Raw genomic sequence first — 27,914 nt, forward strand, 5'->3', positions numbered from 1 at the left:
TGATAAAAACAACAGGATTACACCTTTAGGTAGAGTGGTGCTCCCCCCATCCTGGCTGGCTGGTGCCTACAGCTGCCTTGGGCAGGATGCTCCAGCTGTGATACAGTGCCTGCTTCAAAGGGGGCCAGACCCATCCTGCATTGGCCTTTTTAGGCATTTTTACATTTTTACCAAAGGCACCAAGAAAATAAATAGGAAAAGGCAGTGGTTCAGTCAGTCAGATGAAATATTCAAAAGCAGCATCAGCTGAGGAGCTTCTTGTAAAAACTGAGGTAACCATGCACAAGGCTGCATCCCTCTTCTTGTTCAGATCAGCAGTCATTAAAAGAGGACAGGACCAAGTTAACATCAGTGGCATTGGGGTTTTTTGTTTTGTTCCCCTCTCCCCACTATGAAATTTCTTTCCTCACCATGAAATTGCATTGGAGTCTACTTTTTTCTGTTGTTCTATTTAGATGGATGCTCTCTACCTGTAGTGATGCAATTGTAGTTATTCTGGTTTTCATATATGACTCAGTCCTAAAATAAGCTCTTAACCAATTTTATTTTATAATTCCAAGCAATACTGCTGATACATAAATAACATACTGAGAGTTACATTTGAAGTCCTACATGGTAACATGAGATTACTGAAAGAACAAACCCTGAGATGAAGAATAGTTACTGACTTTGGCTATCTTATGGATGAAAATTTTGTGATCAATAGATTGTTATGGTTTTTAGCAGTTAAAGTTGGAAGTTATAGAAATAATCTATGAACAGATTAGTAGGATATAGGGTTGTAAATCTCCTGCTATTGTAAACAATACCTGTTTGGTATTTTACAGGCTATATAAACTCTAACAATAAGAACATACTGATCAGTGCAGACCTAGATGAGTAATAGATTTCAACAGTGGATTTTTTTATTTTTATCATTTTGCATTAGCACCCTACTGTCAAAAAGAAAAGAGTGAAATACACTGACATGCTAGTGGTCATTCACAAAGCTGAAAAACAGCCAGAGAGAGATGAAAAACAGTTTTTAACACCAGCTTTTTCTTTTCAGGCCCTCTAGAAAATGCTTCTCCTTACTCAAAATCAAAGTGGTACACTTTGCCTGTTCTCCCAGGACAGAGGTTTGGCCACTATACTAAATCAACAAGAAGCTTTTAATCTTTAATTGGAAATTAAAATAGCAACAGGAGACACAGCCAGGATTGTGACTTAGTCAACATAACTGTGACTTGGGTTGAAGACATGACTGCAGTGGGCTTTTTTACCAGTGCACTGAAGAAGAGAACAGGCCACTCAGGGGATGCCAGAACTGCTCTAGCCTTCTTACTTGTATTCCAAAACATTTTCTTTATGGAGTTGGCAAAAGCTAGCTAGTGATTTTTAGCTTAAATTATTAACTGCTTTGGGGACAAGTTAAACTGCTTTTGCCTGTGAGCAAGTTACACTATTAAAAAATAACTAGCAGAGCCCTACTTTAGAGCTACTGCTATTTTTATCTGCGAAACCAAGGGAGTTCCCTCCTGTTGAGAGGGCATGCGAGCTCAGCACTGCCATTTGCCGCACTCGAAGCCTTCTTCACTTTGGAGAAGCTGTGAAGGGGGAGATCCTACTGCATACACATCCTGCATTTGAAGCCAGCTCAAATGTGGCTCATGAGATTGTGCCTCTCTGAGGTGACCCAGGATGAACCTGCTGTAGGCCAGTGGAGCTAATGGCAAGATCCTATGCCGCAAATGAAGGAGGGCACTTTTACAGCCCTCCCTGCATAAACACACACTTTTAGGCATGCTATAAAAATGTTAGGTCCCTTTTCAACAGTTTTACAATGCTGCTGCATTTTGTCAACCTGTTTCACCATAGCACTGAATTCAGCATTGTAACTGAAGATATCTCTGCCATTATATCTGTAGGTCTATTAACTTAGGGCAATTACTCTGCAGCAAGGTGACAATTCCTCTATGGAAGTTATTGAATTTTGGTACTGCAAACACTGCATCAATAACAAAAGGCCAGTAACAGAGCACAATGTACCTGCATCATTCAGAATTGGTTTCCGTTTTTTGGGGGGGGTTTTTTGCACTATATTGTCTAACAGATAGTTTAGCCTTGGAAACAAGACATCAATTTTTAATCATATTTAAATTTACTTTTCAAGGTAAATTAAAACCACGAGCTACTAATTACTGGCTGGGCTGAACAGGAGGGAGAGGGGGAAGAGGGGGTGAAAAGGAATGAAAATGAGGGTCACTGATATGTCTTCTTGGAGTTTGCTGACCTTTAGAAGAACTCCCAACTGATTAGTAACCTTAAACATTGATAAATTAGACAATATTCACTGAACCCAATCTCATTTTTTATTTAGTAGAGATTTCCATCTTTGTTCAGTAGTATGACTTCTGCTCTTTACATACATGCAACACTGAGTGTCTCTCCAAGGATCAGATTGAAGATTTGGCTATTACCTTATGTCTCAACTTTTGGCTTTTTAGCTGATTAGTGTGCTTCACAAACCCACAATAGTAGAAAGATCCTTCAACACTCAGGTCAGGGTAGGCAATAAAAGAAAATAGATATTTGTTTTTCATCTATACACCATTTCAATTTTGATTAAAAGCCAGTATTAAACACCAGTATTACTCTATTAGAAAAAGGATTGAGAAAATATTTTGGAGATCATTTTCTTTAGAGTTCTTGTATTTGTCATAACTCTGAAACCAAAGTCAGAGGATGCACACAACCAGATTAAGGACAGAGAAACTTGCCTCACCTGCAACTTTTATATTCACTGCCAACATAGGGATGCTTACAATATTGCTTGTAATGTTCTGTAGATATCTCTTCTGCCAGCTCCAGTGGTTCTCTTCAGAGCTTTGTACAGCCTTTGCCAGAGCTCAAGGATTCTGCCTTTGAAAAATGTTAATTCTTTTCAAAAAAAGAACTCTGGTCTTCATGCATTTTCTGTCGATTTTGTACCTATTCTTGAAGGAAATTGAAGTGCAGTTCTCAGAGGCTACACAACTTCTGCTAAACCTTCTATCAGAAACAGGCATGCAGCTGCTCATGAAATCCACTGGAGACATGCCCCAATATGAGGTGAAAACATGACCTTCTGACAACAACTACCAGGCAAGAAAACATTGCAGAGAAAGCACCATTTTTCTTGGGAGCTAACTCTCTTCTTTAAAAACTGTGATTGCAGCTTGCCAGGAACAGGACAAAACAGAAAAAAAAAACCCCTTGAATACCTGTTATTTATGGACTAGATAAGGAAAAGGTTTTATTTGGTCTGGAAATCTTCATAACTTTATTGGTTTAATGTAAAATATCCATCCATTTGAGTCTGACTCAAATGACCCCCCACCCCCCCCCCCCCCGATTTTTAGTTTCTTGGACTTCTTTAGACTATTACCATTTGGTGGCCTAGCATCCCTTGTATCCCCTAATCCAAAAACATCCAGTCCTCAGTAGACACTGAGGGCTCAAGGGAATGGCTGCTGGATCAACATGTGGTTGCTTGAGTTTCCTTTGATCTCCTGCAGCACATGAAACTGAGGTAGCCTCTGTTTGCAGGTAATAATTCTGTTTCGTAAAACCACAAACATGGACTTCCCTTATAACTTCATATTACACAGAGCAATATTAATGGAAGTTTTGCCTCTTCAGCTTTCATGAACTCCTAAGACAGATACCAAAGAGCAGTAAGGCACTTTGAAAAGAATATGAGTACTAAAGTAGTATCTAAAGAACGCTGTCATCTTGGGCATCTTCCTCCTCTCCTGTTTCGTCTCCACTGTTCATGATGCATTTTCAGCCTGCAATTTGTAAGCATTACTTCATTCTTTATTTCTCTTTCAGAATAACATAGCTTTGGTCACGTAGCCTCCGTTATTTACTTTCCCAACAGAACAGTAGTGACAATAGTATTTGCATTTCTGAAGTAATCCCCATGCATTAAGATACTTCAAACAAACAGCAATAAACAGCTGCAGAGCTTACAGAAGACAAACCAACCCTTGGCAGCTGGAGAGAGGAGGAATTTGGAGAAGATCCCCTGTAAATCTGAACAGATCCAAGTCATATACAAATGGTCTCTACTGACTCTGTGTGACAACACCCCGCTGGTACATAGACCTGATCTTTAGGCATGTGAATTTGCTGTTTAATCCACTGTAACAACAAATTACTTATGTGTATCTTAACAAAGATAAGACATGATAGGCAGAAGGCTGTGCTGGGCATAAGCTCCCACATGTAGAGGAGCTAGACAGGCAACACTTCACCTGTACTGTCCACATTCTCTGGAATACTGGCAAAAAGTAACAGCACACATGAAAACTAAGTCCTTGAAAAGGAAAGATGGCACAAACAGAAACTTAAGGTAAGAGAAATATTTATTTAAATTTGCACAAGAACGAGCTTATACTGAACAAAGTCAATCAAGAAATAATAGTAAGTGCAGTAAAACAAGGAAATATTGATGACTTTTCCCATCAGAAAACATTAAGAAGCCATGCCTGTGCATCACGGGTTTTCTTTTTTTTTTTTTCTTGTTTTGTTTTTTAGTTTTTTACAATAACTTCTTTTTTTTTTTTTTTTCAGCGCACATACTGTACATATCACATCTTAGCTGCTAGGTTCATTATTCCTGAAGGCTTCGTCCTTTTACTCAAACATCTGCTAAGTTCTGCAGCAAGCAATCAAACACATTTGTGCAGTTCCAAATATGATTATCTGTAAATCTGCTGCATCTGGTCAAGCACTGGACTCTCAAAGATTTGCAAGACCCTGTAAGAGCTCCTAGTTGATTTTAGATCTTGACATCATTATGTACAGCATTACAATGTGTCACTTTAAACTAACCTAAACATTCTGCACAAGGATGCCAGACAGACAAATAGCCAGAAGACTTGGGCCTAACCTCATACAAAGGTTTACATATCTGAGCTTGTCTTGAGTCCCATAAATTTCACTCTGAGTCAGGTAACCGAGTTCATCACACATCTGCACTTCAGACAGACAAAACCAACCTAATTTTGCTTTAATTTTGAACGATTTTTGGTTTAAAGGTCTATTTCTGTGAAGGAAAATTCTTTATCCAGAAACTGCTTGTGAGAGATAGTTGTTGGTGTCACAGTTCCTGAAGGCACTGTGGATCCACTGAGCAACAGACATGGCCATTCTAAAGGATGGAAAAACAGAAAGAGCAATTGAAATAATTTTCATTTTGTACAAAACAAGTAAATTTAACAAGCTCAGCTGTTTGCAAATACCCATCAGATTTGAACGTACAGACTTGCAAAATACAAAACATGTACAGACTTGGATCAGACTCATGACATTGTCCTCATGTCCTTATGTTGCCCGAGGGAACAGGCTATTATGACTCCTCTAATTGCTTGGCTTGTTGTGGTCTGTGTCCCAGAGCTACAACACTCAAACTGAAAGAAGCTGGGATCAGTAGAAGGAATGCTCCCAATATAACGGTATCAGGCATCTGCTCAAATTCATAAAGCTGTTGAACAAGACAAGGCACTTGGGAGATTTATTCAGAACAGGCAGAAGGGATTCTGGTTTTTATTTAGCCCTGAATGCTTCAACTTCATGCATCCTGGCTGTAACACCAGCAAAAATAAATCCATAAACTTTTTCCAAATAGTCCAGTATTACAAAAATACTAAGGACAATTAAAGGAAAAGATTGCCTATGGACATCATTAAAATATGGGAGAAATCATTTCTGCATCTCTACTACTTCTTAAGTCTGATTCTTACAATGCAAATAAAAAAATGAGTATTATTCATAAATTAGTCCAAAAACATTCAATTAACTTAACTGACAGGACTTATTAAAACTAAGGTCTGAATAATTCAAGCATTTTCTTTCACTCCTTCTGTTACAGGAGGTTATAATCCTACTCTCCCCCTTCTTTACTTGTGATTAGAATTTTTTCACGGCTAAGTCTGCTTTAGCTGATGCCCAGGTTTCTAAATTCTTAAAGGATTTGTGTAAACCTATTTTGCTACAGCTTGTTTAGAGAGGCTTAGACTGGAGCTTTGACCTTCCATGAAATGCTTTACAAGAGAAGAGTGGGGTGACACAGGATGAATGAGAAGGAACACTATACAAACTGGGCACACCACTGTCCTGATCTGGAGGGAATGGGCTGCCTGCATGCAGAACTGCAATGCTAAAATATTGGCAATATAAGCAGATAGTGTATTTCTAAATGAACACTACTCTGTAAGGAGAATTGAGTAAGATTTGGGCTTGTTTAGGGACAAAGTGGTACCTCTTCTTTGTTAGGCAGAGTCCCACCCAAGTCATTAAAATTATAGAGTTTGGCAGGGTATCTGTTTTAATCCTCACCATCCTTCACAAGGCAGCAATGGATTTGATAACTCTGTGTATGTATTTACACTGAACTAGTCAATGCTTAAGGTTCAGTCTTTGCTTAACACAAAAAGCCAGATGGGAGCAGCACTTAGGCGGCCATGATCAGAACTGATACATGCCTTCTGCATTGCCCCTGATTAGCAGCACAACAAAAGCACATTTCCCTTCACTGAGTCTCAAAAGCACTTTAGGGAGGAACCACACACAACAATTTCTTCTACAGAAGAGGCACCAGATGCATAAGCAACCTGAGCAACTTGTCTGAGCAAAAAGTAACTTCTAGCATTGGAGCTGGTGTATAGCACCAGCTACAGACCCAAAAAGCACAGGTTTCTGCCTGTAAGCCTGTTTGAACATCCCCTAGGCAGCAGCTGGCTTTCCAACCATTAGCCAGCCTGTCAGATGGCAGCCTTTTCTTCTAACCACTGACCCATTCTGACACCAGGACAAATGCTGACACTTACTTGGTGCAAACCACTGCCCTTGCAAAAGGACTATGCCTTCACAGCAGGAGCTATTTCACACAGCATTGCATCAGGCAAAGCAGAGGAAGGAACTGATGCTTGACAGCTTCAGAATTCTCAGAAATCACACAGAATTCTCAGAGAAGAAGGTGTTGAAGATAGATTTTTTTTTTTTTTATGAGCATCTTTTCAAATAGTTAATTGTACCATGTACTGGAGTTTGGGAAGCATCTTGCTTGGGAAGAACATAGAATAAAGCCCAAAATCAACTGTGAATTTAAGTAATAATTTAAGAACTATGTATGAATCCTGCTCTCTCTCCTTGGCTGCTGTGGAAACACATAATGTCACTGTTCAATAGGGGGGCAAAAAACACAATTCACTTTATGATCTTATTTTGAATAGAAACACCTATGTTAAGCCCTTTTCCTTTTTCATCCTCAAAAAGAGATGCCGGAATTCACATATTGAATAGCCATTAATTTTTCTCCTCAGACAACCAATTTCTTTGAGTACAAAACCAGTAAATGTTCTAAACACATTGATTAATTTTAAAGTACAAAAGCTATGTAACCATATAACTAGTTCTTTTATTCTGAAAACAATTACTATTCTCAAAAAGCAATTCTATCAGTTCCAGTAACACTATAGTATGACACTGAACAAATTTCTTGGGCGAAGCCTAGGCTTATACAGCCATACTCGCATGATTCAAAGACAGCAGGGAGCTTGGAGCTTCATGTTTACACTGAAATTGAACTATCCTGGTGGAAAAGTGAAGCCCAGAACCATGTCCACAGCACTCTGCAGCATGAGCTGTTGTGCTTCTGATCTGCTAGCACATCAAACTGTGCTTCTAGCACTTGCAAGAGTATAGTTAACTAAGCTGAACACTTTTACTGTCATCTCTGCTGCTTTAAAACAAGTGTAGCTGCCAACTGTTCACTGACCAGACTCAGTGCATTAATATTTATGTGCCCTAGAACAAACTGGGAAGAAGCATCTCAGCTTCGTCTTTATAACCTTTATTACCTTGCACTGGCAGAGGGTGCACTCTGTGCCATGCTTAATCCAAGAAGATCCAGTGAAGCGAATGACATTGGTTTCATCCAGACATGTTTTGGTGATGTCATTGCGAACGGTGTCGGCCTGGCAGGGGTCAGTGACACAACGTGGGCAGCACTCGTTCTCAGGGAGGACACTGAATTCACAGTCCACCTCGGGGCATGGCAAGGGCCAGCAGTCAACTTCTCCTTGCTGTTTTCACAAAAGAACAAGATATTATTAGCTCTTATTTTGTTCCTCACCCATTCCTCTGAATCAGCATTATGTTTCCTAGCTGGCTTTTTTTTTCCCATCTGGTGCTGTTCAGAATTCAGCACAGAAAACACTGATATTCACTGACTGTGGGAGACACTGTAGATCAGGTGTTTTTTTCTGCATGGCCTTCAGGAACTATATTAGATTTAATTTAGTTCAGTACACCCTGCATCAAGCTGCAGCTGAAAATTCTCCATAAAATTATGCAATACAGGATTGTGGCCTGTCCTTGTGAGGGCCTACTTCTGCAAGGGACAGAGCATGACTACACTGAAAAAGTGTGCCAAAATCTCCGGTTTTGCCTAGTTCTTACTCACAGTTTGGACTGTTGGCTTGCCATAGAAGGCCCTCAGATTTATCTCTGCCATGGTTACAAATGCATTGGCTGGATTAAGGCTGTCAAGCCACCAGCAGTCCAATGTAGTGGGGAACACCACCACATTTTCAATGTGAGGACCTCCACCCACTTTCCATCCACTTTGGAACTTCAGGTATTCTGGTTATAATATCCTAACTTTATCACACCTTCTGCGTGGTGGGTTTAATACAGTCAGGGGTAAGAAAAGGTCTGAGCAGAGAGTTGTGTTGGGCCTGCATATCCTTAGGGGAAGTTACTTTATGCCTGAACACAAATCTAAAGATGTTTAATGACTAATATCAGTTAGCAGAAGTTGGAATCAGCTTCCCTTCACTCTGGACAAAGGACAAAGTTTCAGATGTATTAGTTAAAGAAGAGACTTCACAGAAGTCAATAATGCGCCTTTTTTTTTTTTTTTTTTTTTTTTTGCAGGTCCATCTCTGAATTTCAATTTATTTAGCTCGTTTGAGCACAGATGTAATAGTCTGAACTTCAGGGGGGCAAAAAGAACAGCATTTAGCTCTAGGAAAACAGTTTACTCACAAAAAAAGTATCTAAGTCTTTGAGAATGAGGAGTTTGCTATCCCCAAAGCAGAGGCTGAAAAAAAAGCAAAGACACTTGTAATAGCTCCAAATTTTTTTCACTTGTTGCAGAAAGTATTGCGAAGTTATTATTTTTAAAAATTCTCATCTGGGTCAATTTTCTTCTTTTTGAATTGTGTGATGGTAAGAATGAAAGCACTCTTTTAATTCAGTCGCTGATCTTGATACTTCCATCTATTTTTTTCAGTGATGGACCGTATAAGGAGTAGACAATACTTTGTCACTCCAAAAAATCCATGATCACTGAAAGAAAGCAAACTTTTGCTACAGAGTAGCACCTTGAAAAAAAAGAAACATCTATTGAGATCCTAAATTGCAGGTTGGTTATTTTTTCAATTTTTAGATATTTAATGAAGCACATGTTAATCTACTTCATTGGATTTTAGCAGTGGTAACACAGAAAGCACAGTCTACAGAAATGCGCTTCTGGCTGTTATTCATGATACCCTGACAAGCCACAGCTGCTACATGGACCAGCCTTTATATTTGGACATAACTTGAGATAACAGATAGTAGTTTTTATCTTGGGGTTTTCTCTGACAAAGAAACTTCACCAGCAGAATTATGCAGAATATTTTTTGCTTAGACTCCAAAATACACGCCTAAGAAAAAGATGACAAGGTTTAACAGATGTGCGTTTTTTTCAAATTTCATTACACTGTTTTGATAAATGCAAAAAGTCTTACTATTCTTCCATTACTCAAAATGTCTGGATGAATAAATAAGTATTAGTTTACCAGCATCCTTGAAATTATCAGCTGTGATAATAAATACATATTTAGAATTTCCTCATAGAGTTTCCTCATGAGTTTCTGAATAAGTGAACACAAGTGTTGCTGTGTAGGTGCCATATCCAAATGACCTCCACTCTGCTGAAACCACCTTCATGACTAAGTAATTTTTATTATATCTCTATTGCACCAAAACAAATTTTTGATGGAAACTGGACAATACTGACAAAAATCCAGGAAAATCAGATTTTAATTATGCATGTACTTCAGGGAAAATTAAGTGGATGCTAATGCATGAAAATGAAACTATTCACAGATCAGAATATCTCATATTTTTTTCACTCCTGTCTCTGTTGCTGTAATCAGGAACCTTACCAGACAGCGGCACTGCTGACAGTTCTGTATCCAGGAATCACCACTGTTATAGGAAAGCTCCCCACTCTGATGTAAACATTGACTGCTGAGCCTTGGGTCACACTCAGGACAGCAGAAGAGGTCAACAGTGGGATTTTGGCAGTCACAGACCATTCGCCGGCACATCACATATCCATTCTGTTTTTAGAAGAGAGACATACAGTGATGGCAGGAATTTGCACAACTCTAGCCACGCTCCAGCCAAAATTTTGTTTTTTACCATGATTCTAAGCCACTAGCAGCTCAAAAGTTGCAAAAATACTACATAGTATTTTTGTCAAAATACAACTCAAACCAAGCCAGAAACCCCAATGCACACTCGATAACAACCATAAAGTTTCCCTGTTGTCTTATACACATCCTTCATTTAACCAATCTCCAGGAACTTTCCCCTGAGGTGGTGAAACCCAAGGGTGTCTTTCCCTCTTTTAATGGATTGCACTAAGTTTGTAATTCTCATATAGATGCTTGGTGAATCTTGCTTTAAACTTCCTAGAATACCATGGTTTCATAGAATACCAGATTGCAGGGTGTCAAGGAAGATCAACCCCTCTGTTCTGTAATTATTCACATAGGAAGATGATAGGTGATCTGAAACGAAACCGTGTACACTAAAGTTTAGCTGCTGAAATGCTTAGAATACTGGCAGCAGTGTTTTGGCCCTTCATTCTCCACCAGCATTTAGCTTGGGACCAAACTTCCCACAGCAAACACTTGAGAAAGTTAAGCTGAATTATTCTGCAGACACAGAACCTACTTCTATTTATAGCCATCTGCTGGAGATAGTGGCGTCAGTCTCCAGCCCCAATAGGTGTCTAGACAGTTTATTTGCATGAAAATGCTGTTACTCCCACCCAGAGAACACAGGTGGCATCTCTGCTAACGAAACAGTACTATCATCCTTGTCCCAGTATCATATAATAAACTTCCAATGAATGTTTTGCTCATGCAGGTTGGAGACACAAGCTATCTCTAAAACCCTATGTAAGATATGATTTTATTTCACTAGCTCCACACAAGCACCTGAGAAGGTAGGAATTTCACTTGAATCCTGATGCTCTGCCCTTCATCCCTACCACCACCCTGCAGAGGCAGCTACTTCCATTTGTACTGACCTGGCACGAACAGACAGAGCATCTGTCATTCTCCAGCACCCAAATCTGACCATTGTGCTTGATTTTGCCCTCATGGATACAGTCTCCTGTGCAGTTTTTGCCATGAGGACATCGACAGTCGTACCCACCATCCAAGTTAAAGCAAACAGTGTCATTGGCACAGCTATGCCTTCCAGTTCCACATTCATCAATGTCTGCAAATACATGACATGAAATGCTCTTAGACCACATCCAATTAACAAAAATGTTCTTGTGGCAGTCGATAAAAACGATTCTTAGCCATTAAGGCTTTCAGCTGAAAATTAATTTGTACTTCACCAGAATGGGGGAAACATAAAAATTCACAAAAAAAATTTTACAAGTCACATCAGCTTTTTTTGATCATGTTTTAACCTGATAGTTTGAGTTTTGCTATACATATTTCTAAGTGAATGCTATTGGGTACAGTGGATAGAATGAAGAAACCGCAAGAAAGACAAGAGAAGGAATAATTCTTAGCTCCCTAAACAGTCTTAGTTTGTGGCAACCATACAGGATACATCTTAGGTGAAACAAGAACAGCTTCAGAATCTTGTTCTTAAAACCTTTTTCTGGCTCTGTCTACCACATTGGAGTTCACTTGATGAGAATTTAATGTGAAAGGTGATGTCTGACCTGTAAGCTCATTTAAGCAAGCACACCATGCTTTAAATTTCATCATTCATTAAAATGTGAAAACTAGATTATTTTAAATATTCATGTTGCAACGACAGCTATAGCCCTTGTGTCTAGAATAGAAAATAAAGGAAAAAAAAAATCATGTCTCCAGTGAATAAAAATAAATTACTTCAAACAAATATATCTCAAAGAATTAAAAAGTACTTTAAAGGCCTACTTCATCAAGATAGACACAACTATTTTGCAAAGGCAAGCTAGCAGCTCACACTACCTTCTACTCGAATAGTCTTTATTTAGCTTTTTCCACTGTTCGAATGGAGAAAAATGACCATGGAAAGAGGCTCCAAATGGGCATGAAGTAAATGGATATATGTAATTAAAAGTGGAAAATAGAGTAAAGACTATAACTAGAGTAATTGTAAATATTGAGATATTGAGTTCAACTCTAAATTCAATTTCTCGACAGTATGGCCCAAGTTCTTGAATAAAGTTCATTAAATAGTGTTGTTATGATTAAATGTCCACCAGATGAGTGACATAAAATAAGCAATAAGGTCATGCATGTATCTTTCACCACCAACATAAAAACCTCGTAAAAAATAAACATTCCGCTTTGGGTTCAACAACGGAAATGAAACCTCAAATCCACCTCAAGCACATTCAGTTTCAAGTAAAATAATTCAATTACCATTTCAATTCCAAGTGTGGCTATGGTCAAAAACATTAAAAAGTTAGCAAGTTGCTAACATGAATATGAATTGGGATGAGAAACAGCAGGGAAATTATTAGAACTCCATTGTAGAAATCAGCAGCATTGTGGATTTCTTTCAAATACTTTGTGCAGTAACAGTGGCATCATCTTAAAAAGAATTGCAAAATTACTAGGGCTTATGGGAAGATTGAGGGAAATACCATTTGAGAAGAAATGAAAGGACATGGATTTTCCATGTCTAAAAGAATATCAGCAAGAAGGGATGTAACAAAAAAAAAAAGAATACTCCAAAGAAGACATGTTGAAAGCTTTTTTGCCCTTATTGGCTAGCACACTAGACAAGAGATGGTGAATGGAACTGAAAGACAACAAATTTATGTCTGATAAAAGGGAATAACTTTTCATACTATAAAACATAAATACATAAACAAACTATGACACTTACTGCCACAGAATCCTAAGAGGCAAAAAACAATTGCGTAGCCAAAAGTGTACAAAGCGAGAATATTCAATTTTCAGCGCTAACAGATTTTGGGAGAGAGATTACATTTCATGCATTAGGGCCCAAGGTTTACTTATTTACATATCAGATAATCCAGAACAGGCAAATAATCTCAGGTCTCTACAACCTCTACCTCATTGCCTCCTGAGGCATCTGGAGGCAGACATCGTTGTAACAGGGCAGAAGATAACTGGGACCATGAACCTAATTCAGTGTGGCTGAACAGCTGAAACATCACTGGCACATCAGATAGGGAAACTCACCCCAGCAGTCAGGATACATAACCAGTGGAACAGCAGCCCTGCAGAGGCTGTCCAGACTCTGAACTGGATGGTTTTTAGGAAAGTAGCTAACAGGAATGGTTTGAGTGATGCCAGTTTGGGCAGAGCAGAGGGATAGAAGAGCTGCTCTCTCCTTCCTATATTTTCTCTTAAATCCAGACAGAAAGTAATACAATCTGGTAATTTAAAATTAAGGTATAGCTGTTCTTAAGTCATGCAATAACAAGAGACACAAATTCTGTTTAAATATAATGATTCAGATTACCAGCAAGATTATCTTTATTATCAGAGTAATTTTTAATAAACTGCTTTCCAAAACTTGCATTCATTTATTTAAAACACTCTTTTGTACGTAACTTTCACACAGCTGTCATAAATTTATAATGTCACTTCTCAGAAACCTAGATACTTAACAGAAGGCAGACGTATTTAATGAGATAACTGGACAAAGTTCAGCTGTCATGTAAATAAGAAAGGTTGGCTTTAAACAACAAACAGTGATCCTATAAACACTGACTCTGCTTTCGGCACTTGTATACAAGCCTATTTCACAATTTTCCCATGAGAAAAAGGTTTCTGAGGTTTATTTTTCAACACAGTCACAGTAACTGAAAATAATGGAGGTTTCATCATTGACTCTGGTATTGAGCTGAGCTTATCTGGCATTGAGAACTGAAAATTCCCAATATTGTTATTTTCAGATGTTTGATTCATGAAAACAAATGTTCTGGATAGGGCAATTTAAATATCCCTAGTCACAGCAGGGGCTATTTACATTTCGATTCAAGCCTAAACAGAAACAGTACTGTGTTTATGATGCAGCAAGAGAAACACCAACTTTTCATGCATGAAACTCTCATCTGCATTATTCATCCACATCAAACTTCAGGCATTATCAGCAAAGTACTTGCACACAAATCGTCCATACCAAGCAATACTTTGTTCAGTTTTTTTAACTTTAAGCTTTTAATAGATGGTGAATCAAGTTACTGAAATTGTGTTTACAGCCATAACCAGCTATGGACAAGGGACACTGGGTGCTGCATCTTTTGTGTTTGAAAAGGGAAGATGGCAAGATTAGAGATTGCATTTTCTGCTATATCCAGCCACAGAACCATTTATTGCTGCTCCCATGCTGCTAACAAAACACGCATACAAACAACCCCCAACCCCCTCCCAAAAGAAACCAAAACCAAAAAAAGCCCCAGAGAGTCCCCCACAAACCACCCAAAAACAAATAGTTCACTTCAGGCTATTTACAACAGACTGCTTAAGAACCAAGCAGCTTGAATGTTAGGACATTAGAACATTATGTCTCAAAACACTTGGAGGTTTGCCTCAAGAAAAAAAAAAAAATTAAATATAACTAGTTATCTAGTGCTAAACTGAGAATCAGTTCTTACTTATCTAACCTACACGAAAAATTACAGCGACTTTGATCTGTCCCATTTTTAAGGATTTTCCTTTTGTTGCCATCATCTCTAGGTACAACTTAATGCCGCAATAACAAAGGAACATCTTGGGAGAAGTAGTAGTGATACATGTTACAGAAAACTAGGAGTTAATTCTATTACAAATAATTTACTGCCTACACAGGAAAAATACTGGACTAAAGCTATACAATACAGTACATAGAATGACTAAACTGCATTTGCAGTATTTGTGAGACTGCAGAGATAGAAAATTCCATAAAAATGGGAATTTCAATTGCTCCAGATTGTGACTCAAGGTTGTATTAAAGAGATGTACTGACTGTTTCTTGGAAGAGGTAGTCAAAGAAACCCAGAGGGACAAAGCACCATTTCACTTGGCCCTGAGCAGCAAGCAGCCTCTGATTCAGAATGACTCTACCAAGCAACTCCCCTACACTGGTGACCAACAGTGACCACAAGTTCAGTATCCTCCAAGGTATTAAAAAGGCTTTAAAAAAAATCCTCTGTGGTAGTGTCTAGATTCAAAGAGGCTATTATATTAAAATGATGAAGTCTTAAATATGAATTGAAACTAGCAACCAAAGGGTAACATTTTCAGATGGAAAGATGACTGATTAAAGATACCATGTCACAGATTCAAAGTTTACTATACTGTGGTAAAAGTATTTTAAAGAGAGATATATTTTAGATAGTGTAATACTTTTATTCATTACCTTCCTTGCACAAAAAATACATGCTCTTAAAGGAACTATGTGCCATGGAAGAAGAGTGGTAATTGACTCAAAGATTAATATTAATTATATTCAATAGTAATTAATATTAATGTTAAATAATTATTTATAACAAACAGGATAAAAAGGGATCATTATTGTGCAATAAAATGCAGCAAAAAATGGTCAGGTTGTCACAATGGAGAGCTGTCCCAAGGAAGTTCCCCAAGAATCTGTGCCAGAATGTGTACTGCCCAATATACTTAGTCACCTGGAGAAACGGATGAACAGTGCAAAGAGTAACACTGTTGATAATAAAATACTAAATGCAAATATTAAAAGTGAATTATAGAAGTATTTTGTGATATTGAGTGAGCTAACAATAACATGTCAGATGAGATTCAATTGAAAAGTGCATGGGGAAATAGCTGTTTAAAAATCACATCAGTCTTTCGGATGTATTCTGGAAAAAGATCTTGGAACTGCCGTAGATAGGTCTAAAAAAATAGCTGAATTATTCAGAAAAAAACACACAAATGGCAGATGCAAAAATTCATCATAAACTCACAAGGAATACAAACAAGACATCATTAGAAAACAAAACAAACAAACAAAAAACCAAAAACCTGTGCACACCTTGCTAGGAAGTGACAAAAGGCTCAGAGACTCACTGTGATATAGGTGATGGGAAGTTGCAGCTATCTGTTCTCTGATGAACTATCCACACTTACATGCAGAAGACTCTCACAAAGCCCTGAAGGGCCTGCCTGAGACCAGAATCATTCTGATATTGGTTAGACTCTCATTTTTGTAAAGAGAAGGTGAACATTTGTATCACTGAGAAATATTAGAAGAGATGTCTTGGGAGGGTAGACAGTTCCTTTGCTCTGCAGCAACTGAAGTTTCTCAGTTACCTTTGCTCTGAGGAATAGGATTAGCTCAGCAAGGTGAAAGTACCAGGACACCTGAGTACTTTTTGCTTAAGGCAAAAAAGGAAGGAGAGCATTTGCTAGGGAACCCAAGCTCATCTGAGCAGAAAGTTCTATTTCTGTTCTTGTCAATCCTGAGTAGATCTATTGACTGGTGTAAGATTTCTTCAAAAAGGGAGTGAATTGTGAATAATTTATTTGTGGGTTCGTGTAAGCCACCTCTGAGAGTGCTTACCAGATGTGGAAGATGAAGAGCTGAGACTTCAGATGTTGGTAACATCGGCTTGACAGAAATGTTGTTTCCCTACATGGTAAATGTGTTCAAATTGCTGTCCTATAAAATATAGTGGTCAAGCTTCTGTTTTATCAGTCCTTTTATAAAAGACGAGAAACCCTGAAAATTTTGTATTCTTCCGACCCTCCAGAATATTAAAATACTAATGTCTCCATATCTGCCTTCTGTTTGGTGATGCTTAAGTTGAGTTCCCAAATTCAATACTGAAGCCTTAATGCCTGTAGCTCTATTTGGGATAAATGGAAAAAACAAAGAAGTCACTTTATTTGCTGACCTTTAATTATCATGAATAAAAGCAAAAGGATTTTGATGGAGCTTTGTGACTGACAGTAAGGTTTACAGCTGAAGAGTAGTGATTTTTATTTCCTGTTTCCCTTAAGTGCTACCAAAAACAGAGCTTCTGATAAACCTAAGTGTAGGAGTCCAAACTGACAGTGGATTTCAACTTCAAGAAATCTCACGTACTAGTTAAAACACTGGATGAAGCGTGAGATAAATTGAGACATCCTGACAGCCAGCAACTCCTCTGCCTTCCAGATTCAGAGACATAGATGCTGGAGTGACCGTTTTGGACTCTGCTCAGTCAGTAAGGTTGGGGAGCATACTGAGGCTTGTAATATGCCTCCATCCCTCATTATCCTGGATTGTTGAAAACAGACTTCAAGTCGAGCTTCAGCCTCTGTGCTGTTAAGCAGGCTGCTCTGTCACACAGAGAAGTAAGTGATTCTAATTCTGGAAGCAGGATGGCAGAAAAAAAAATACAAGATACTTCAGAACAGAAAACCCAAATGGGATTTCACATATGGATAAACCCTTACAACCAAAAAAGATTCTTTTATGAATTGGGTATTCTGGATTGATCTATCCAAACCTTTCATTTGCATTTGTCTCATTTAAAGAATATAGTACCTGCTGAGAGTGAAGGCACATTGATCTCATGTTCTATACTAACAACAGCTGGTACCTGACAGATACTCTTGGTAAGTCCTAAGGGGCTGCCTTAATTAGGTAAGCTTTTTTTGGATGTGGATGTGTGCCAAATGTCCAACAACTGATAAGGCATAACTTGCTCTATATGCTGGCATGAACCAAAATTGCCTCCCTCTTCAACTGATTATGGAAGCTTTTAGACATTGCAAAGGACAAGTTCAAAGGAATCAGGATGTTACACAGAACTGCAGGGCAAACATTAATGGGGTCTGAACTTTCTTATTTTAGGATTTTGCCCTCAGTTGTTCCAGTTTTTTTTTTACTGCAATGAAGCCTGAGGATGCAATATCTACTCCCTTAGCCCAGCTCTCTTTATGAAATGGTTCATAAGAGACAACCTTCAGTACCAATAAGACTGTTCAAAGAAGCTATAAAGAAAAGCTGTCAGGTGAAAAGAGGAAGATACCAGTTAATATACCATTCTGAATGTTATGTTTACATATATAAAATTTAAGACTTCCCAAAGCCATACAGTCTCAAGGACTACATGGCTGGTATTACACTTTCCTGGAAATACAATGAGGCATAACATAATTCTATTTCCAAGGGAAAAACAGCAAATAGTGCTAAGAGGATTAAGCCCTACAGTTGCATTTCCCATAATTTCTCTTAGTCATTTTAATAGACACCATAGGTCTACCCAGAGGTATAATGTGAATCAAAACTATTATCAAAGGGATGTCTAGGTCTTCCATTGCCTGTAGGTACAATAAAAATGGGATTATGAATTTTCTCATTCAAGTACATTAGTCAAAATACTCAATATTCTCAGTTGTGCCTAAGAAGTAGCAGTAGCCAAGGTCAATAGATGTGTGAAACAGGCAATCCAGTAACTATTACTTCATTATCAAGCACTGACAAAGTCTAGTGCTACCAAGGAGCCCAGCTCTAGGTAGGAATATTTAGTATGATGTCCTAAAAGGGGTAGGTACAACTTTGGAATTCTGCTAAAATAAGGCTTTTAAGGAAATGCTCCTGTGCTTCTGTAATTTTAACAGAGGTGCTTTCACATGGATTTTTAAAATCAGAGGCTTTGCTGAAGGAAACAAAGAACTGATTACGCTGGTCACAGAAACGCTCTGTGTAGTATTATCAGCACCTGTCCAGGGGACACAAACAGGCACAGATTTGAGGAAGACAATGTAAAACAATCAAGAAAGAAAATCTAAATCCACACTTCCTTGGCTTTTACAGGGCTTTTTTTCTCTAAAAGAAGAAAATTGCTTTAAAGCAACCAAAACTTACAAAGGATGAGTCAAGTCAAGCCTATTATGCACTCTATATAAAACACTACTTTGAAGTAGTTTGCACTTTCCTTCTACACCTTGTGCAAGCTGCAAGCACTTGCACAAGAACCAAGTTTCAGAGGATGCTGCTCCTGGATAGAGTCGAAAGAGAATTGGAGAACTGCGATTTGAAATTTGAGATTAGTATAGCCTGGAAGCTGCTGCCCCATTGAAGTGACTGTCTAAAAGACCATTCACCATCAGCTCAATCTAATCACATCTAACCAGGGGTTACTGAAAACTATCAAAAGCAATCCATTTTCTTCTGTCTTTAAACCCAGTAGGGAAATCTCTTACAGTGGAAAGATCTGACAGCAGAGACGACGATTGCTTCTGCACTACTCTGTTGTGCTACTGCAAGTTCAACTTTCCACATTGCAGTGGATTTTAGGTTGTCTCTTCACACCTTTTCTGGTTTTATTTTTATCTGAGACAACATGTCCCAAGTTCCAATCCAACAAAAATTGATGTGGCAAAACGAATCAAATATCTAACACCTTCCTCCCCATCAAGGCCATGAATGCGGTCCTGAGCAACCTGGTCTTGGGGGATCTTTTGTCCCGGCCCAGGGAGGTTGGAACTACATGATCTTTAAGGTACCTTCCAATTCAAGCCATTCAATGATTCTGTGATCTCAAGTTGCTAAGGATTCCAATGTTTGGAGCTGCAATCAATCAAATTGAAAGCATTCCACTGTTAGTCACTAGGGTTATCAGCAATGAAGATAGCTTCCTGGCATCTTTGATGTAATTCTAATTACTTGTTATCCTCTGTGTACGTTTAATAAAGAGCTGCTGGCTCTTTGTAGAAAAGGTCAAAACAGTCTAATAATTGCCGCTTCTGTATACATGTAGCAATCCCCATATTTCTTTTCCCTTGGCTTTTCATTTGTTTAGAAATTGCTGCTTAATTGATTGTTGTTTGCACACATCTTAACACAGTCACTTTGTATCACGTACCTCTCTTGAGACAGCATGTGCCAAACCACTATCTTCAACCCATGAGATAAGTGTTATACTGACACTGAAGATAAAACTTGGGATATTGAGAATATTTCCATAAATGCCTGGCTGGAATATTTATTTCCTCTGCCATGAGTGACAGAAGTGCAATGTTTTAATCAGAGTGATCACAACTTATTCTTTGCACCTTCCTGCCCTAACTCCTGGCCAGATAACACTGACATTTAGTTAGTTCTTGACAAAGAAAGCTCGACTTATGAAAGCAGTGGTTGCCTTAAATTGCTCATTCCTCCTGGGAATACAGGCTTTCAGCTGTGATGAAAATGTGTTGAAATAAAGTATTGATGATGGGTATACCAGAAAGGTCATTTTCACTCCTGGAGAACTGTCTGTGTGTCTGCCTAAGAGAAATTAATTCAATTGCTTTCCTTTGGGACTGATGCAGCCCACCAATGTGAGTTTAAACAGCAATAAGAAAGCTTACACCGTGAGCACTGAATATTTCAGGACTCAGAGAAAGAAGGGAGAAAGGGTGATAATTTTGCCCTGAGAGGTCCACGGCAAAAAAAGGTTTGTTCTGTTATTTAAGAGCAGCACCATGAAATATCTTAAGAGCTGAATAACATTCCATACTAAGAGATCTGCATCCGAAAATAACTGTGTTCTTATTAATCACCTGCTGTCTCTAACATCATTCACGAGCACAGAAAACCTTTCCATCTCCTTGTCCCCCTTGTCACTCTCTTGTTCCCTACACACCAGCCCTATGTCCACTAAGCTTCCTAGTTTGTAATGTAGGTCTGCAAATTGCAGCCTTCCAGAAGCAGTTAGCCATTACAGAGGCAAAATACCACAGTATTAACCAAGGTATAGGCAAGGGTCTCAGGGATGGATAATCATTTTTTGCAATGGGAAATATTTTTATCATGAACTATTTCAGTGTACAAGGAAAACAAAGTGGAGGAAATGAGATCTGGATAGAGGCCCATTTCTATACACAAAGAATCTGACATATAAACAGATTACTGTGGAGTGACAGATTAGAGTGCATGCTATCAGCCCATGGGAAATCACTTATGCAAGGGACAAGCACAGAAGCAGATGTAGGGCCAGAGAAACTGCATTTTAATCACTATGCCTGACTTTACATATTATGTTAGTAAAACACAGAAATGCTCCACTAATGCTCCACACTATAGGAATATTCCTACTTTATATTCTTTTGCCTTTGATGATGATCCTTATTTATACTAAAATTCTTTTGGGTCAAGGTTTAAATCTCACTGCAGTTTTCAAGACAATCTTGACCAGAACAATCTGAAACACTAGATATTTTCTGGACAATTTCATGTGAACCATAACAGTACCCCACCTTTATCAGACACTGACCTTCACAGGATTCTCCACTTGGTGAGAACATTCCATTGTCATGGTAGCCATCTCTGCATTCGCAGTGGTACCAGCCAGGCAGGTTAATGCAGGTAGCACGGCTGTCGCACTGAACAAAGCCATCCGAGCACTCATCAATGTCTGTTTATTGAGAACAACAAAATAGAAGAAAATTCACAGAGAGGAAATTGCCATAGTCACCCAAGGAAAGAACAATATCCCTGGTGTTTCTGGGTTTCACAGAGATATTTCCATTACTGACACTTGAATTTGCAGAATTAATTGCAGGGAAGTTGTGAATTGTTTCCATAAAAGTACTTGTGGTCCTAACAGCAGCAGAGGTACTGCTAATTCCAATTTACTGCCTACATAGTAACAACTCATTTTGTCACAATACATGACAGGTAATCTGACATCTGTTTCAACTGCCCATAATGTGAAGAAAAGAATCAGGTCCCAGTTCATATAATAAGATGTTAATCCTTTGAGTAGTGCAGGCTGCCTGGTAAAAGAAAGATTTTTTTTTTTTCCAGGGGTATATAAAAACATTAAATATTTATTCTGGTCTGTGCTTATGCTTTTGGTGACACCAACTTTAGGTTAGAAGGGCTTCCCTATCCTCTGGAATTCCTGTTGATTTATACCAGCACATCTGAATCTCAACATAACTGACTTCAGGCTCCACTCTAATCATCACAAAAAAAACAAGTGGGTTCCCAAACAAATGCTTAAATCATGAAGGTGAAACACAACACATTCTCCTTCTCCTAGAAATTCCTTTGGAAAGTGTTCTTAAATGAACAACTTCCACTGGCTAAACTTTACAATAACAATTTATCAAATAATGAATTTTTTTTGATACACTCACTAGATCCAAAATCCAAAGTATGTTCTAAAGACACCCAAACTCACAGACTTAGCAGAGATGTGGAGAACTTTGTGACATGTACGTTTCCAGTGTCTTCAGGTACACAGTAAGCTGTACTAAAGAACGGGTCCCACAGTAAGAGTGCTGTTAACAGTTAGGGAATACCAGGAGTATGGAGTCAAACAGGAGTAAAACTGAGTTGTTCCCTATCAGATTCACTCCCTTATCACTGTGAATTACGCCAGAAGTAGCATACCTATCCGAGCATCAAGCTGACTGAGAGGTGCCTATAGAACCAACACAAGGGGAGGCACAATATGTGCAAACTGCCTTCAGAAAAAAGAAAGCTCTGATCACCCTCCACCATGAGTTTGAACAATGAATAAACTCTCAGTGTACTGGCCACTCTGGACAAAGCAAGGATTCAACCCTTCTTTAAAGGCCGAATCTTTAAAATTAAGAACTGAAGTAACAAATTAAGACTCAAACTCTCGAAGTCCATCAGCAGGTGATCTAGTATCCTCTAGGATGCAGATATGAAAGAGAGGTGTGATGTGACCACTGAGACACATGTGAAGTATGTCGAAATTCTGCCCAAAGTCCCTGTTACCTTCCATTTATGTCATTTGCTATTTTCATAGAAGGAAGTGTAAACTGGCTAAGAAAATAAACTGTGAGCTACAATAAAGAAATGAATCTCTTTTCTGAGAATAAAAATGTGTGACTAGACAGACATACTCTTATCAAGTAGCTTGTGAAACCTATTCAAACACAAACTTTATAAAATCCAGAGACTTATCCATTGAGAACACTTTCTTCCAGATTAGAAGGTAATAAAAATCTTAGTGTGTGGGAAACACCTGCATAAACTACAACGTATAGTGCAGTCACCCACATTTGGTTTTGAGTTGTGTTTTTCTTCTACATGAAAGGGGGTATGTGGGATGTGCTCTGGGTATTTTTTTTTACATGCCAAATAATTGTTATAAAATTTGCTTTGGAATAACTGTAGAACTGTATCATGAGTGTATTGGTTTTTAAAAGCTTTGCAGATCCTTGACAAAATCTCATTAGAAATTTTCACTGTGATGTATCAGTCTGATTTTCTATCAAAAGTATTTCTAAACAGGCACCTCTGATGTACATTATCAGTATTTATGATGATAAAAATACCAATACTCCTGCTGCAATATTGCAGCAAGTTTATATTTTGCTGCTTTGTGCACCACAAATATAGTCATAAGTCTCTATTGGTTTCAAAACAGAATTTTCAACTCCACTATGAATTCCAAGATAATCATCTGAGCAGTTGTGCTGCAGGACTGAGAAATGGCAAACCTTTACAATCTTCCACTGCTCAGTGTGTTTCTTTCTAAATCAGTATAAACTCTGGCCTTTTTCTTGTGAGCAGGCAGGAGCCAGTGGGACCTCAGAGGTGTTTGAGAGATCAGAGGAAGATCAATGAAAATTATGTTACAGTAGTGAGAAAAGGTTGGCTTCCAGTCTGTGCCTTATCTACTGCTACTCTCTCAGAAAGTCACAGATTACTCATGAAAAAGGAGAAGAAAAGAAGGAAGGGTTGCAGTCTGGAAGTTCCCTTACCACTGGGGAATATGCTGCCTGGCAGACAGCTTGTCAGGCAGAACAGAAGTGACTGTGCTGAACACTTGGGATCACCTGGTCAGTACAACATAATTTGTTGGGGTTGGCTAAAGCTACAAACCCCAGAGAACCCCAGTGCATGTCCACTCAGAGGCTGAAAGAGAAGAGCTGTTGTTAATATTTATCCTGGCTACTTAATAACACTGCATTAAGCCACTGGATGGCATATACTTCTTTGGGAAAGTGGAATGTATTTATTGGTGACAAGCTGGAGAAATGAGTGTTGTTTAGGTCAAAGAAACAGATATGAATTAAAGAAAGACTGTGTTCCTCTCTTCGGAAAAAATTATTTGTGAATCTACAAGCCTTGTAAGTATAAGCACAGTATCACACACACAAGTGGAATGCATTCAGATGAACTCATTGATTATTCAGGAAAAACAAGCTGTGACTGTCACATCAGTATTGGTAAAGTGACAACAAAAGCAGCTTCCCTGTATTTATTTGAAAACTAGCTGATGAATCTGTAACACAAGAGGTATTACTTGGGATGAAATGCTTTATCCAATGTCAATAAACAAAGAAATACATTCTGCTTTTGTTATGACTGCAAGCAAAATTGGAGTAGAGTTACTTAAGAAAGCTTCCCATCATAAGCATGTATGGAAGCATGCTGCAGGTCTTGAAGAATGTCTTACTGCCCATAGATTGTTTGCCATTGCATTGGAACCATTGCTGCATCCATGCTGAATAAGCCATTACTCCTTTCAGGGTTTTGCAGCAAAGAAAAGAAATCAAAAGCACTTCTCACCACTAACATTTAGGCAAATGATAACTTAAGCACATGTCAGCGGGTTTCAGAATATAGATTTTCCTTATGCACAGTATTTTAATTCTCACAGCTAATGCTGATTATGAATTCTAGTGGAAACACGCTCTGTAATGGGACAAAATATTACTGTTGCAACTCTGTTAAACAAGAAACCGCAGCAGAAATGTGACTTACAAAGCAAAAGCACTAATTTAATGGAAAAATATCGTGACATTTGGATAAAAAGATTTCTGTTTTCAAACAGGCATAGCACAGCTCAGGAAGTGCTGCAAAAGTATCTACAACAGAAATTATCTTATTAGTATGGGAAAAGCAGACAGAAATAATTTTCTCCTGTCCTATGGTGAAACCTTCCTGGATGAATCATGTTGCAGCTGCTCAGTCAGAGGTATAAGCTGACAAGAGAAGAAAACTGATTGAAGTTTTTCTTGGCCAGTGGCTATGGTGCACCAGTGGGCTATATGGAATATTAACAGTGATAATGAAGTCCTGTTTGATGATGTACTAGAAAAGCATGGAAGATGACATATTACTCTATAAAAGAAAGTTGGCAAAAGGCTTTATATTTTCACTTATACCAGTCAGCTTTCTTATTTCCATATTTTGTTACCCATTTTTCAACTCAAAATTTTCAATTTTTTTTGCAGAGGCCTCACTCTAATAAAGTAGACACAGAATCAGAGGCATTTTGAAAGTAAGAGCTGTGTACACCTAGCTCCCCTTGACATGCAAAAGCCTTGCTCTCCCAAATACCTTCCTTATACCTCAGGATCTCTCATTTCCTTACCTGTGGCAACAGTTTTAGCTATTATACTCTTTTCTCTTGGGAACACTGAGAAAACTCTGCTCCCTGAAGAGTAAAATAAGATCATTAGCAAATTATCCACTGGTATAAAAAGAAGAAAAAGCAGAACTAGCTCTCTGATTCATATTATTAGAGAATTTCTGTATAATAAGTCTTTTTGAAGACTGAAAGTGGTATAAAATTGCCAATTAGAAAGATAGCAGTTCTCTTTCATTCAGCAACAGGACCAAGCTCTAATGTAGTCATGCTGCACTCAACAAAGAACCATGGAGTAGGGGAGGGGTGTTGCATTTTATATTATTCACTTCAAGACTTAAATGTTAATTATGAAATCCTTCACTTAGAAAAGCCTGCATTCACAAACTTATAGAGAGACAGAGCACAGCACAATCTATAAATATTTTCTGTCATAAACTGCTTTATCCAGGTCAATACAAACCAAAGGCCTTGCTTGTCAAGAAGTCAACACCACAGATCAGGAGCTGTGAATACTTAGAACTTAGCTGTCTCCACACTGGAAGTTTTTCTGCATCAGAGAAACTAGCTAAGACTAGTTGGCTAGCTAAGACTGCCAATCAATAGAGACTCACAATTGCAATAATCTGTACTACTGCTAATTGAGTTTTATCACTGGATCTGTTTACAGAGATTATGAACAGACAACATCTTCCAAAATGTTCAGTCACTCATGACTCAGGCCAAATCTGAGATCTCATTTCAACGGCAACAGCCTTTCCAGCCTAATGCTAAACCTCCTAAGCTGTCCACATCCCAACCCCATACATTGCATAAATAAAATGCAAACAACTGAAAGAAAAGTAATTTCAGCAACAGAGAACTGAGGAAGTAGTTTAGGAGACTTTGAAGCTGCTTAAACAGATAAATCTTCAAAGTTTGGGTTTTTTTCATGGGTACATTTGGAACAGTCAGACTGTGATATGCCTTTCCATATGTCAATACAATTTCAAGGATACTATGTTTGGCTTGTACGTAAAAGGTCATGTTTCAACTATTCAGATTTGTGCTCAGATAACAGAATATACGGTACAATTAAGATGATGTCTGGGTTATCTAATTTTAGTAAATATGTATGGAAGGAGGAAAAAGCCTTTTTCAGTAGGACTAAATTAAAGCTCACTGTACACATGAAGTATTTGCTATTAATGACTCAGTTTTCTGGACTAGCCTTGAAAAGGGTTAATCTCTACTGCAAATTCTAGAGTCCTATCTCTTGCATTTAATAACCAAAAAGTGTTTGCGTTGGTTTCCATGTGACAACAGATTTTTGACATGATGATACTTCAGAAGACTCTCCTGTTCAACCAGACCTTTGGTTTGACACCATATGCAAAAAACAGGTCAAGGTGGAGAAATGTAAGATCCTAAGAGTAGTTTAATATACAGGAGCTATCTTACTGTTAAAATAAAAATAATTAAAAAAACCTTTTGGGATTTCCATCCACTACATTCTCATATACCATATGCATATAAATATCATAAAGAGGAATAAAACCCTCAAGAATATAGTAGCTAAGAATGCTGAAATAATCCAGGAAGATACCAATTACACCAGAAAACCTAAGTTGTTTGGAACGACTTTTAAAACTATTTTGTAAAGTTTGATCAGTTCCTTTGTTTTCTAACACTGCGCCTGACTCCAAAAATAACTTTCCTCCTTTGTCAATCACAGTCCTGGAGCCTGATTTTTTTTACAGTCTCACTCTGATTTGTCATCTTTGAGGAACTCTTTAAAGACAGGATATCATATCTTGAGTACTAGGGCATTCTTTCCACTGTACGGGTTCTCACATCAAAGTTGTCATAAAACCATAGAATATTCTTGATTTTAACTACAACTTCATCCCAGCATTTTATTAAGTTACAAGTTTGAATCATAAAGGGCAAGATTATAGACGGCCCATGGAACACAGCAAGGAGAGGAGTCACCCACAATTCTATCCTACCATAACACAGTTCCATGAGCAGAAGAACTTTCTCTATACAGCACTAGAAACAACAGTTATCTCACATACAGCCTTCAGAGAAGAGTGAAGACCATGGCCCTTCCTCTCCCTGCTCCCCATGACAATGAATTGAGCCCATTTTGGGGAAAAAAGAAAAAAAAGTATTTGGAATGCCTTTGGAGTTGCTGCTTCTATCCCAACACCTCCCAGATCTAGTAGAACTTCTGGTTAAGTCATCTTATAATTGCTTCGACATGTGGTGTCGAAGATATGTGCTGCAGATGATATGTTCTTCACTAAAA

General features: G+C 38.2%; 1 protein-coding gene across 1 annotated transcript in view; it reads right to left on the reverse strand.

Annotated features, from left to right (window-relative positions):
• Nucleotides 1-3,842: 3,842 nt before the first annotated feature.
• Nucleotides 3,843-27,914, reverse strand: part of NELL2 (neural EGFL like 2) — a 137,504-nt gene continuing 113,432 nt past the window's right edge. The window contains exons 16-20 of the mRNA XM_066183128.1: nucleotides 21,542-21,682; nucleotides 11,396-11,589; nucleotides 10,242-10,418; nucleotides 7,887-8,111; nucleotides 3,843-5,176 (exon numbers count right to left, since the gene is read on the reverse strand). Of these exons, the coding sequence (XP_066039225.1) occupies nucleotides 5,126-5,176; nucleotides 7,887-8,111; nucleotides 10,242-10,418; nucleotides 11,396-11,589; nucleotides 21,542-21,682 (788 nt within the window). The 3' untranslated portion in view covers nucleotides 3,843-5,125. The remainder of the gene's footprint in view (nucleotides 5,177-7,886; nucleotides 8,112-10,241; nucleotides 10,419-11,395; nucleotides 11,590-21,541; nucleotides 21,683-27,914) is intronic.

The sequence above is a fragment of the Chamaea fasciata genome, unplaced genomic scaffold (genome assembly GCF_029207755.1).
Source record: "Chamaea fasciata isolate MVZ Bird 193981 ecotype frontalis unplaced genomic scaffold, bChaFas1.0.hap1 SCAF_5, whole genome shotgun sequence".
Lineage (NCBI taxonomy): Eukaryota > Metazoa > Chordata > Aves > Passeriformes > Sylviidae > Chamaea > Chamaea fasciata.